Source organism: Brienomyrus brachyistius, chromosome 16, assembly GCF_023856365.1.
Source record: "Brienomyrus brachyistius isolate T26 chromosome 16, BBRACH_0.4, whole genome shotgun sequence".
Lineage (NCBI taxonomy): Eukaryota > Metazoa > Chordata > Actinopteri > Osteoglossiformes > Mormyridae > Brienomyrus > Brienomyrus brachyistius.
In genome coordinates this window covers 12,303,797-12,317,666 of record NC_064548.1, presented here as the reverse complement: position 1 = coordinate 12,317,666, position 13,870 = coordinate 12,303,797, and the positions used below count along the sequence as shown (strand labels likewise).

The 13,870-nt window shown below is 43.2% G+C and overlaps 2 protein-coding genes across 3 annotated transcripts in view; both read right to left on the bottom strand.

The window, feature by feature from the left end:
- pde11a (phosphodiesterase 11a) overlaps positions 1 to 11,097 on the bottom strand; it is a 39,207-nt gene extending 28,110 nt beyond the window's left edge. For both annotated transcript variants that reach the window (XM_048978830.1, XM_048978831.1), the window contains exons 1-2: positions 9,156 to 11,097; positions 7,694 to 7,852 (exon numbers count right to left, since the gene is read on the bottom strand). In XM_048978830.1, coding sequence (XP_048834787.1) covers positions 7,694 to 7,852; positions 9,156 to 9,923 — 927 coding nt within the window. In that variant the 5' untranslated portion in view covers positions 9,924 to 11,097. The remainder of the gene's footprint in view (positions 1 to 7,693; positions 7,853 to 9,155) is intronic.
- A 1,161-nt stretch (positions 11,098 to 12,258) lies between these two features.
- On the bottom strand, positions 12,259 to 13,870 carry LOC125709867 (cytochrome c-like). Its single transcript, XM_048978832.1, has 3 exons — positions 13,712 to 13,870; positions 12,908 to 13,081; positions 12,259 to 12,822 (listed from the first exon to the last, which is right to left on the bottom strand). Exons 2-3 carry the CDS (start codon positions 13,074 to 13,076, stop codon positions 12,677 to 12,679), a joined length of 315 nt encoding a protein of 104 aa, XP_048834789.1. The 5' UTR covers positions 13,077 to 13,081; positions 13,712 to 13,870; the 3' UTR covers positions 12,259 to 12,676.

Here is a 13,870-nt window from a genome sequence, read left to right as displayed (position 1 = left end):
CAGTTTAGCTACCTGCAAATATTGGGGGTAGGGGACACAGAGGGGGAAGGTGGGGAAGGTAAAATACCCAGAGGAAGGCTACACAACACAGAGACAGATCATGCAAAAGTTGGGGGCGGGATTATGAGGTGTGACATCACAGTGGTGTGGTGCCACCCTCATTGGCAGGCTGCTAATAGGAAATGCCATCTGACAGCTGGTCAGCAGGCCACTGTTACTTCAACTCTCCATAGGTGTGTAGCAGTGTGAAATTATTCATTCCTTTTGTACAACTCAAAAACACAAAAAAATGACTAAATATTCAAGTTTATCAATTTATTTATTCATTTTTTGTTTGCAGAAGATGACAATTAATGATGAAATGAATAGTAGGAAATGTTTCTGTGAAATTCAAAATTCAAATAAAAGCTGCCTTGTAGCTTCTGATTCCACCTAAGGATTATGGGTCACCCTTAAAGGGCTGAGTTGAGGCAATTTAAAGGCCCATGATAGTCAAATTATAATAGCAACCTAGTCCTTTGCACAGCTCTCACTGAGAAATTCCCCCCCTCCTCGCTTAAACTATGTTGTTTTTCAATTCCACCCATGAAGGCCACACCATTGTTGACTTTGTGGCCAGTGGGTGCGACGATGATGAAGGGGGTAATCACAAATATGGGGGTGGCTGCAACATATTTTCTTTTGGGAATGGGAGCGAGGGGAATGTCCTTCATTTCACCCTGAATTGCGTGCACTCTCTCTGTCTAATTCTCTCTGTCTATGAAGACATTGCTGAGCTGCATGATGGCAGCCAGGCCCCGAACCTGTGGCCTTCATCTCCACTTGACATCGCCAGGGTTGTCTTCATTTGCGTCAGAGCGGGACGCGGTTCCTTTCAGAGCTGCCCTTCTCTGATTGTTCATTATAGAAACACCATCAGATATTTATACCGGAGGAATGCGCAGTGTGAAATTTCACGGGGCTGTTCGCACGTTCTTACGTCCCTCTGAACGATTCCGTCAGATTGAAGAAAGAGGGACGACCCGCCTGTCCTCCCTGCTGAGTCCCTTCATAGACCTCCCGATGGCAAATGTCTTCTGAAACAACACTCCCAAACAACACTCCCAAACAACACTCCCAAACAACACTCCCAAAAACACATTCTGCGATATATTCTTTTCAATTAAATGTATGTTTTATATAGTGCAGTTGTCCCAAGGCACTTGATTAGAGTGCGTGGCCATCTATTATTACATCATTTATATAAAACGGTGCACGAAATCGGAAAAAAGGGAAGAGGGAAAGAAAGAATGCCTGAAGACATTAAAGGAAAGGAACTAAAAAAAAACCTCTGGAGGTCCGTGCTAACATTATATAAAACAGAGAAAATGAGTCTGCTTTAATAAAAGCAAGGTGCACACTGTGATCATAAGCAGGGTCCATCAGTGAGCAAGTTCTCCAAGCAGGTCTGTGTAATCCGAGAGATTATTGGCCGCATTCAAGATGTCGCATTTCCGTGGGAGATAAAGAATTAGATTCTCACAACAGGTATTTTATCTCCACACGAAGACACAAAAAAATAAGCATTTATGGCCACTCAAGTACTGGTCTATGACCGTGGATGCAAGTGTTGCTATATATTATACAACACAGCAGATTATTGACCATTGAACATACCCTTCTGGAAGCATCTCAATAAGGACAATGCCCAGATGGGCGATAAAACATTCTCAGCAGGAGTAATAACACTTCTCTCTCGCCAGCCTCTCATTAGCTGCAGTACACCTGCTCTCTGCCTGCAGACATGATGACACTAATCTAATTATTACACATCTAAACAGAGGGAGAGGACGCTTATGAAACGCCCTCGACGGCCACAGCGCTCGCCTTCAATCGGCCAGCCTCAATCGGCTTCAGAGGACCCCACCCCCCAGGCCGCAGAACACAGTAAAGCAGCAAATCGTTTACAGCTCCGGGGGGTGTTTCGGCTACGGGTGACGTGGGAAATGCGAGCCACATAAAGCAGGAGGTACAGAAGATCCCCCAGAGATGTGGTTTCAGATGCCATGATAATCCTGTTTCGACAGTGACCCATGGCCTACGGAATGCATCTGGACAAGGGGGGGGGCATAAAGTCCTGTTCACTTGTCTGTTTGTTTTTAAAGAACTCAGAACCTTTTGTTTATAAAATGGTATTAAACCTTTTATTAATAAAGTTTATTGGTTTGCATTAAATAATGTAATTAAAATTTTGCGTCAAATTTTATCCATCCCCCCAGTTCCATGGTCCGTGCAATGATTGGAATAGAATGCCAATAGTGATTACATTCATTTGTATTTCACTTCCCAGTCCTGAGCCAGTGTTTTCTTAGAGGGTGAGCCATTTAAATTAGGGTGAAGAACAAAAATCAAATGAAACGAATGCAGTGTTTAATCAGATCTTAACGCCAGGGTCTTTGGAGGGTGCTCTGACTCTTAGCCCGACAGAGCTGCTATGCTAATGTGCTCCGTAGGCTCTCTTCCTGCGCCTGAAAACAGTGAGGAGCTGTTCTGGCCCGATTTTGGAATCAGTTTATCAGCATGGTCCATCGAACGAGGTGTTGCCGACGGCCGAGCTGGAAATCTGGCCACTGTTACGCAAAAATGACGCGCTACAGCGTTGGCATTAGCCGGGCTTTGCTATCAGAAGGGAAACCCTGGTAGGCAAACACTTAGTGCCTGGATAAAAGGCTCAGGGTGAAGCGTGTCATTCTGCAGTTTTACAGCACTTTTCCTATACAACATGATATATTTCCATCCAAGACAATAAAAGAGGCTTCTGGCACCATCACCACTGTGTAGGACAGTCACTAATGAACCTGCGCTCCTTCCCGGGACCAGGGTGCTCCCTGCCGTACCCGGAGTCTGCTAACTGCCCCTGAGGCTGGGTGGCACTTTTATCTAAAACTACTTGCACATTTTTGAAACATTTATGCAGCTGTATCTTTTACCAGAGCAACAGAGGTTATGTAACTTGATCTGGGGGAAGCTAAAAGGACTCTGACTGGGATCTAAGCTGGGAATATTCCGGTTATGATTTAACATACTCTTCCATTGTGGCACCTCCTGAAGCTACCTGGTACTTTCAAAAAGTAGCCAGCATAGCCTCTTGAAATAATAATAATAATAATAATAATAATAATAATAATAATAATAATGTAATTCCTCCCTTACATACAAAATTTGAATGTAAATCTAATAAAAAATAGTGCTGCCTTTTGCATCGGTAATATTGGTATTTTAGGGTATTCATATTTGAACTGGATAGAAAAGGATATTCTTTCATCTGCCAGGATCGTGCCCTAAGCAGGCTTCCTGTAAATTCGCCACCCACTCCTTACGAGGCCATCAGTGGCTTGGGGGTAACGATTGCATTGTTAAGCGGCAGGCGCACATGCAGCCAACTGCACAGCAAGACTGTCATGTTCTCCTCGGATGGATGAACGTAATATCGGCTAAGCATATTACCGCCCTCCTTCGACTCAGTTTGACTGAGAAATAAGCAGCGAAAGTGCTCGCAGAGTCAGCATTTGGGTGTAATCCTGTAATCACTACAGCAGTTATGGGATTCTTACTTACTCTGTTTTATATATCTGTGTGTAGGGTTACCATGCAAATAAAGAACAAGAAGCAAGGGGATCAAGAGGCGGATGACAAATCAGGGTTAGCTAGTCTTTAGGGCAACTGGGGTTAAGCGCCTTATGGTGAAAACATTCTGTTGACACTGGGATTTGAAGCAACAACCTTCTGATCACACGCGCAGCATCCTGACCCGCTGCACCACACACTGCCCAAACTCACAGGAAGCGATAACCTCCCGAAAGAAAAACTGAACCCACTCTGATGGGTTAAACAGGCAAACAGAAATACTGAATTAGCCAAAAGATGTGGCAGAGTGACATCATCCTGGGAATCAAGGCCAGTGATATTTGACGGCAATGAAACACAAAAGCAGGGCCCACTAGAGAAATGTAATTTCCGCTTGGATTCAGCACAAATATTCAGAGCCGTGCAAAGAAATAAAAAAAAACTGGAGTTACAGCTCAATCAAAACTTTTCACATCCATTTATACACAAAATACATGACATAGTAATACTGTGTTTTGAGCCTCTTGCAGACCTTTCAAAAGTGACGGCGCCCAAACCGCATGACATGTCTTCCTGATTACAATTTTCACTCTTTCTTTCTTTCTCTCTCTTGTAATTATTATATGATGCACAACAGCAAAACAATAGCAAATAAACAATAAGCTGTAACCTTTAGAATACACTGTTAGTCCTCAGATTCCAGAAGTGCTATTTAAAGGCATTAGTAGCTGGTCGTGTTCCGCTCTGATGTGCCAAAAGTGTGCATGTGTTTTTCTTCCTGAACTCGAAAAAAAAAAGAAAAAACAGGATGTTGTCCAACTGATTAAGAACATTCAGCAATTTCAATATTGACACGCTTACAGAATGTTCCGGTCTAAAATGGCAGCTTTCGAGGCTGCATTACTAATTCAGCGGTAAGCACCTCCAGCATAAGCACAATTCTGACACAACGTGGACGTGCAGTGTGAGGATGGAGAACAACTGGTGGCTTTTCATTCGGCATCTGCGGCGTGCAGGGGCGTTATGGAGCTCCTCCGGCTAAGCCGCGCCCCCCCCCCTCCCCCCGGCCCACCCCACCCTGTAGCTCATATCGGTGTATTTACTGTCACAGAAGCATGCAGAGGCATTTTTTTTTTGATTGCATGCAATGCGATGCAACCCACAGCCCTCTGGCGCTCGTAAGACAGACCGATGATGTGAGGAAAAATGGTTTTTAAAAATCCAGGTAATTTAACAAGAGGTTTGTAAACAGTGCAAGGAGGGTACTGTTTGAAGAGCAAGGATATGAGCAACCCGTCAGCTGGACAGGTGCTATACGGGGGGGGGAGCTCCGTCAGATCACCCTGATGCTGCTCAGAGGTCCAGATGAGTTATCGTGCCAAATTACATCTCGTTATGCACTCACAGATCCTGTCAAGATGATCAACAGGAGGCATCAGCTCACTGCTACATACCCAGAATTTATTATTCTCCATGTTGACTTCTCTCTCTCTCCTGGCTGTCTCACACCTTTGCTAAGAACACAAATCTAAAGCCTTGGACTATTCAGTCCAGCCTGAGTGCACGCGGCCTGCGTTCCCCCCAGCCCTCCTGCAGTCCAGGCTACACCCATTTGTCAGAACCATTAAAGGCTGCTGTTTCTTGGTGCGAGAGCAACTCAAAACGTTATTGGCTGCAGGGCAAATTCAGCCAATCCTGCTCTATTAATTTTTAATCACCTGTTAAGTATTAAATACTTAATTACTGTCTTGCAGAAACTCGTGTGAATAAAGAGGAGAAAATACACAACCAGTAGCAGTTCATGTACAACTGATTCAGTTGGCATAATATTTGGAGGCTCGGCAAAGAAATCTTACAGTTTAAAATGCTGTAAATACGTATAAGCAAATACGCACAAAAGATCACAAGCAACAAAAGGAAAGAACTCAACAAAAATGTTTACATGCAAACATTGTCCGGTTTGGCTCCAGCTGAAAGATCACTACAATTACCATTACCCTTAGGGCCTATAAAACCAGATGCATGATGGGACATCAGTGAAGGTGCCACACGCGTTGATATAAACACTGCCGACAGGGGCTTTTGGGAACGAAAACTATAATTGTAAGTGTCAAGTGGACTTTGCTTGATAAGTTATGGCCTTCAGGCACAGTGATCTTCAGCTGGCTGGGCTGACCACGGTACAAACTCACGAAAAACCTCTGGAGGTCTAGCTCAGAAGCCTGTGTCGGAAAGGCGGCTCAGAGTCACTGCTCAGAGTCTTTTTGACAGAGCAGTGCACTCAACACTTTGCTGCCAAGAACGTCTACACGACCATTCATTAGTGAATACTGCATAAGCCGGTACTCAGACAAAAGAGAGATCAGCCATGTCGTGTGATTAAGCGCTCTTGCATCATCTGAAAAGTGTCTGCGATCTGGTGCCTTTCAAATCGACGGCCGGCTTTTGCCAAGATCTTTGGAGGGAGGAACAGGAGCTGCATATCAGAAGACATACATGATCCTACTCCATAAATTCCATGTCAAGAGACAACCAGTGGTCCAGTTTTTTGTTGTTTTTATCAACAGTTGATTCAGCAATCTCTGTCATGTTTATGGTATCAAACGTACAGAGTGTGATGAGACATAAAAAGTGCATCAACCACTCCAGAGTTTAACACAGCCTTGTTCCCTGTGTAGCCTGGAAAAGGCAATACAGCTCCCTACGAACCAACACAAAACCCATGGTAGAAAGGGATGGTTGAATGGATGGATGGATGTTTCTGTCACAAAGCAATTTAATGGATGTGCAACGCAACCGTTTCCCAAGGTGCACAGGCATTAATATTTCTGCCTTCTGAAATTTCGTTATCGCGCCATCACTCGATAGGGGTAAATTGAAGTGAATTAAAGGAAGTTGCCACAAGTTGAAACCGAAGACGGCCCTCGATGTATCCTGCCTCAGAATGAAACGAAAGATGTTTTCCTTCTTTTTAATAAACTCCTAGCATCTCGAGTGCCTTAACTCATGGTTTATTATCGACTGGATAAATCGTCAGGAATTAGCTTTTCCCCCCAGGCATGCCTGCTCAGATAATGGAGAATCACATGACCAACAAGAGATTTAGTTAAAAGGCCCAGAGACTCCGCATTGCTACCAAGACTGCGGAGGCCTCGACACACTCTACCAACGTGAAGGAAAAAGCGGCCTTTTATAATAAAAGACAGTATTGTTCGATCAGCAGCTGAATCTGGACATAAGTCACAATCATCTGTTTATACCATGTATTATTTTGATCAATGTTACGGAGATGAACGATGAAGCTGGTTGCTACAACAACAGAAATCTTAATGTAATGCATTGTGTCCCCTGAAGATATGTATGTGTATATATATATACATATATATATATATCTGCTCAAAACTCCATCTATACGAGTGCATTTCTATAGAATAAATCTTTTGGTGCTTTTCGCTCCACAATTTTACCCCATTTAAGCTGTTCCCCAGCTGCCCGGGGCAAAAGATGCAGAGGTGCACGGTCTAGCCGCCAACTGCTTCACAAGTGGGCTGCTTTTTTTTTTTTGCAAACTCAGTAGTCGCATGGCACATGGGGGAGGGAGGGGGCAGCTAATGCTGACTGGAGGAATCACAGGTCTGTTCCCTCCTGACAGCTGCGGGCCAACAGGAGGAGTAGCTGTTAATTCAGTTGTGCTACGGTAAGCCGTTAGGTCCCTAGATAAAAAAAAAAAAAAACATCCACTGTGCGTCATTTCCGTAACGTTCTACCTCAGCTCATGAAACTCTTAGAAGCTCTTCTTTCACAATTCCATTGGCCACTCGCTTTTTATCAAACTGTCGTCGGCTTTTCAAAAGACACCCAACATGACGCCCTTTAGCTGCATGCGTGAATGGGATATCGTGAATTTCAGAAAATGGGATGGTCTAGACAAAAGAGTCTCGCGGATATCATACATCTAGCATCTGTCGGGGCAATGAAGGCCCAGCGCGGGTTCAATGGGCTGCATTGTATGGGCCTGCACATGGCGAAGGGCTTATCCCCCTCCCCACCACAGAAATGACATAAATATCGCATGAAGCCCTGGTACCTTCTCGTCATCCTCAATGAAGGGGGCCCCTCCTGGGTTCTTGTTGATGGCCTGGGCGACTCCGATGATCTCGCCGTCGCTGTTGCGAATGGGCATACACAGCAGTGACTTCGTCTTGTACCCCGTCAGCTTGTCGATCTCATCGCTGAAACGACGGTCCTGGAACAAGGGGACACAATGGGTGCCTTCATAGCTCAGTGATCTCAGTTCCTCCAGGAGAGTCAACAGAGCATTCCAGAATAATGCAACAGATGTTACTGGAATTGATATAAACCATTTTGGACAAACTGAAGGCTTTTCCTAAACAGTGCCGGCCATACTATCTTCACATCCGCTCTAATATGAGCTATATCATTTATGATCTATTGCTTTTTCTAATAAAGTACTTTTACCCAAGCTAGACAGTTTTGGTTGGTATACTGAGTATTTCAGTTCCTATGGGAACTGCAAAGTTAGAATATGTTCGTTTTAGAACTGTATTCAGATTAGGACAAATTTCACCTGTCCAGGTTTTGATTGATATCAAGAGACATGAATGGACAATGTCTTTGTATAAACTGCTGCTGACTAGGGCGTTGGTAAAATATCCCAGTCTCGACCTTAAAGTTTAACAATTTTATTCCACTAAATGAATGTGACGTATATGTGATGAATTTTTGGTTATAAATGGTGTCTGGAAGTAATAGCCTCCTTAGCTAAAAAAACACTACTTACCAGGAAAACCACTCAAAAAATATTACGTTATTGTTCTAAATCACATTCATTACGAACCATAATTGTATATGTATGTATAAATCGCCTAAACTGGCATGTAGTTATATTGGAAATGCAAATAAAGAGTGATTCAATTAAAAATGAAAGAAGCTGTAATCAATGGTATATTTGCGCGTAATGTCCGTAATGAACATATTTTAGTTCTTAGAAAGCGCAGTCAATTACCTGTCGAATGCGCTAAAAATGTGAAATATAAGGTACGTGTTGAAAATTCATGAAAGCAATTATGCAATACACGACGTACTAAGGGAAATATACGGATTTATTCGTGATTAATTGAATACTGTAGTACATACTTCCACGAATTCTGCTTATAAAGTAAGACTAGCAGAATGTTCCAGTACTTCAATGTGATTGAATGATGATGATGATGATTGTTATTATTACAATTATTATTATGTTAGTTTTATTTTTATTTTATTACTATATACTTGGCAAAGCCAAAATAGCTCCCAAAAGTAAAATACACGAGATCTAGAAGAGTCCCTGTTTTTTGTCCTCTCGGCTTTTTTCACTTGTAGGTTCCGATCCAATTTTGCCACCTCGCCCTTAAGGATTCAAACTTCATGATTTTCATAGAATAACCGTTTTTGCCACGAAATCGTGATATTTAAAAATAATGCATGGTTATGAGAAATTATGTCCCAGCACTGTCTGATTGCGCAAAACGTTATGTAACCACACGCACCTGATACGCATCGGGGATGTTGACGGTCTCTCCGTGCTCAGCCACATACCCGATGATCCCCTTTCCCCAGGGCACCTGCACTTCGTCCGAGTTGCTCAGAGAGGGCAACACCGTGGTACCTGCGTGCACATCAAAGAATTTGGACACTAAGGTCTTCTTATTGGCCGTGCCTTCCACCAAAAACAACGAACAGCGGTCCGCGTCCACCATAATACAGACGAAAACCAGGATCTTGTAGCTGAGGCTCGTTAAATCCAGATCGTTGGAGATGTCTTTCACTAGCTCCAAGAAAAACTCCCTCTCGTTGTGCTCTTTGAGATAGTATTTGAAATCCACAGCCGTGGATGGGTACTGGGGTATGTTCACCCGGGACTCCAGCAGTGCACTCAGGATGTGGGCAGTGGTCGGGGGCAGCGAGCTGGCTTTCCTCAGCAGTGCCCTTCTCCGCATGCTGGTCAGAGGTTCCTGGGCCCTGGAGTTGACGTGCTCATCATACGTCCTGTTGGCGTTGATAGCCTTAGACCTGGCAAAAGTTTTCCGCAGCTCCTTCTGCGATGCCCGCCGCTTCAATCCGTCACTCGTGCTCGCCCAGCTCTCTTTCCTGCTGTTACTTTTATCCGGATCGGCGGATTTGTTCGCCTGGTGGTTCTTGAGCCATTTCTCCACCATGCTGTAGCTTCCTTTGCGATTGAGATAATCTTCAAATAGTTCTGGGTGCTTGTCAAGAAAACTTTCCACATCGGAGAAGTCTATGCTGGGAACCTCCATGTCTATAGTGTCGCTGGTTCAAGATCACATAACGTATGGGCATCTATGGCGAAGAAATTCCCACTTTACATGCAAATAAATGCATTTAAGAATGTTTTAATTAAGAGTCACTGAGAACTACCTATTTCTGAAAATGTATATCCTCCAAATCATGCCGTTAGAAGAAGTACAGGAGGCACAAGGGAACCGGTTCTGCGGGGGGAAATGATCGCCGTCCATTTATCCATTTTCCTCAAGGCAGACTCCTACTTTTCGTCCTGATGTGTTGCCTTTGATGTCGGGGTTCAAGAAAGCTCTGTGCCCTCCTTTCAGTCTGAGTTGTTCGGTGCGCCGAGGCTGCGCTGCCGCTGAGCTGGACCAGTGAGGAGAGCGAGCGGATCCTCCCCGGAGCCGGCGTGACGTGGGCGCCGGGGAAGGTTTGTATTTCGCCGGCTCGGCTCCGTCATCGTAATATATTCATTTTTTTCCTTTCATTTGAATACTGCTGGAAAGTCTTCTGGAATTTGTAATTCACAAACGGGCATGTTTCTGTCGTACACGGTTTTTTTAAACACGTATGCTAATGATAACCACTAATTATTATATAAATGACGTTTTCTCAGTTTGTTGACGAACTTTATGATCCTCCTCCCAGTAGGATTCAAATGGCCCCCTCCCTCCAACCACCCACTGGGGTGTAATTTTTATGTTAGCTGCAGGAGCGCCGTAACGGGGGGTTAGAACGATTCCTAAAACATTGTGCATAATTATATTGGCTTTGGTTGAGAGCCCAATATGATGCGCTTTCATGATATGCAAAATCTCTAGGGGTAACCCTGATTAGCTGGATGTGCTTTAGGTCTAAAATCCATGCCGTTTTAGTTTAAAAATAAACATTAACAATAACAAAAATTTGTCAGATTAAGTTGTAATAAAGAAGTGTATAAAATGAATCAAAATCAACATTAATGAGCAATTTAGCTGAATGTAAATTTTCTATGAACTGCTTGGTCAGTATATTATGTAGACTTCATTCCCTGAAGTCCCGGTACCTGTCAGTCAGCAACAGCATCAAGTATGCATGACGTATTATTCGAAGAAAGTAGGAAATCTGTGATATGCACCAGAAAAGCAAGAAAAAAAACCCAACTCTCTGAAAGACAACGCAGAACATTGTCAGGCATAGGAGAGACCATCCAACAATAATGTGTGGTTTCAGAGATATGAAGAGACAATAGACAGTTCTTGCTGGTTAATGCTGCTTGAAGGGAGCAAGATATTGCAGAAAGCCAATTCCTGGGCCTCATTTTGCTGGGTGTCAGCAAGGCAGATTGCTGGAGGCTGGTGCTGTGATGGTGTTAGGTCTGATTTCACACACAGAGTTCCTTCATATGAACAAAGCAACATCTGAATGGTACAGGGAGTAAAATATATCCCTTTATGACAGTAGCACATCTGTGAATGGGATCTTTCAGCAGGATAACAATGCATGTATCAAAGCTGGGATTGTCCAGCAACAGAGCCAGGAATCACACTGAATCCAGCTTACAGCAGTGAAACATTACTGGGATACAGCTGAAAAAACTATTAGGATTAGAGATCAATACTGCTAGGTAATTTACAACCCCCCTGAGGAAGCTTAGTGGCTTATCCCTCTAGCACATGTGGATCCCATATCCTGAAGACTTCCGGCTATTTTGAGTGGTAACAACTCAGTATTTGTTTGGTCTGAGAAAGGATCAGTCTGGTTGGTAGTGTAATTCATTAATTATCCATCAGAGGGAGCTAAACACCAAGTTATTGGCATGTCCCCATGTTACTCCAAAAAGCTCCAGCTGACAGTAAAAGAAACTTCTTTGCGATTGGAATTCTGTATTGATGTTAGAGATCTTCGAGACGCAAGATGGTGGAGAATTACTGGCTCTGAAAATACCTTAGTTAGGGGTCTTTAAAACCAAGTAAAAATAAATTGATCCTAGCCATTATGACAAGATAATGTAATCTTGAAACATTCACATACTATCCTGTAAACCAGTGTTTCTCAACCCAGCCACTCCCAGACAGTCCCCATTTCTGCTCCCTGCCAGCTCTGAACACGCCTTGATTAAGTAGTCAGCGTTCTAGATTGTGCACTTGGAGCAAACACAAATGTGGACTGTCTGGGAGTCTCCGAGGACTGGACTGAGAAACAGTGCAGTAAACCATTTGATAAAAAGGGTAGTCTTGTATGTAGACTGCAGGTAGGTTTGCTCGCTTCTCACAACAGTGAGAATATCATCACAAAAGCCCATGACATCACCCACTGTCAAGCCCATTCCATAATGAACAGAGGTGCTTCAAGCAAATCAAAACATGACACATGAAAACACACTTTATATTATCCATTCAATGACACCTTTACTAAGCAGATGGCCCTTCTCCTAACCGCATGAGGTATAAAATGTACAGTGGTATAGTGTAAAATACGGCAATAAGAAATTGCACATCACCTGTAAACCATCACCAGGGAATCCTTAACATTGTTAGAAACCAAGAAGCGCTTCCAGTAATCTTTGACCTCACCGATAGATCAATAGTGGTGTAAAACATACCTGATTTTGATTTAACCATTTAATCACTTGATAGACACATGCAGAAAAACAATGATATTAAACTCAGAAATATTGATGCTAAGGGCTTATTATAAATTTAAAATGGTGTCAATAAGAGACCAATGCCACAGTAATAGTACATGAGCAGATTTTACATATAATTTAAGTGAACACTGGTACTGTTTAGGATGTTGCGGATTTTAAATACGCAATCAGATCAGCACGCTCGCCCTTCTTCTTGATGCCGGCGAAGATCATCTTTGTTCCTGGAATGTACTTCTTTGGATTCTCCAGGTACTCCATAAGTGTTTCCTCACTCCAGACAATACCTACATTGGACATAACATGCAGTCATTCAGTCAATAGACGTTTTTACACTCGTTTAGACTTAGCTATATGTTGTATCAAAAATACCTTTGCTCTTGTTTGCGTCTGTGTAAGAAAAGCCTTCCGCCTGGCCGGTCTTGCGGCCCAACAGACCCCAAAGGTTGGGCCCGACCTTGTGCTTCCCTCCCTTCTCGACCGTGTGACATTGGGCACACTTCTGCACGAATACCTTCTTTCCCTTTTCAACGTCACCCATGTTTTCTAAAACACATAATTACAAAAACATGAATGAAAACGGCACCGACCAAATGAATAATATACTGCGCCCAATTTAAAAGCATTATTAATTACACTATCCAGGATTTAAGTCGAATATCTGGCTGGGGAAAGGTTGCAGGCAACGTCACTAGCGTTTCAAAGGAAGTTGTCATTTTAAGGACACTAGGGAGTATTTGACACTAGCGATGAATTGATTACTTGGCAGGACTACTCGTAAATTAATCACATTAACTGACAGCCACACATGTACATTCAACTATGAGAATTCAACAGGTAAAATAATACTAGTGCACCCACACACACTATTCAAATATCCATAAAATATGTTCAATAATATATAAAATGACAACGGGATGGGATATTAACGATGTGTAGTTGATCACAAACATATGTAAGATACTGTGCCCGTCAATAAACCACGTGTTTCAGTCAGTTCCGACTAAAGCAGAAATACCGGCCTAATGGTGCCGCGTCCTTTCGCAAGGACACACCGGTACTTGGGACTCCTCGCACCATATCAGTATTGATTACATTACTCAACCTAAAAAAACATATTAAATGAATATGACAGCAAAGCCAATTAAAATTTTAAATGGAAAACGTAGATCTTACCTTTCAAATCAATACAGCACCGGTTAAGTACAGGAAGTAGACGATGCCTACAGTGTCTAAGGACGGACGACTTTCGAAGCTATACCCGGTTTCGGGTCATTACTACCGCCGGAAGTACGTCACACGTTCCACCGACCACGTGACAGAAGGGGCGTGTGC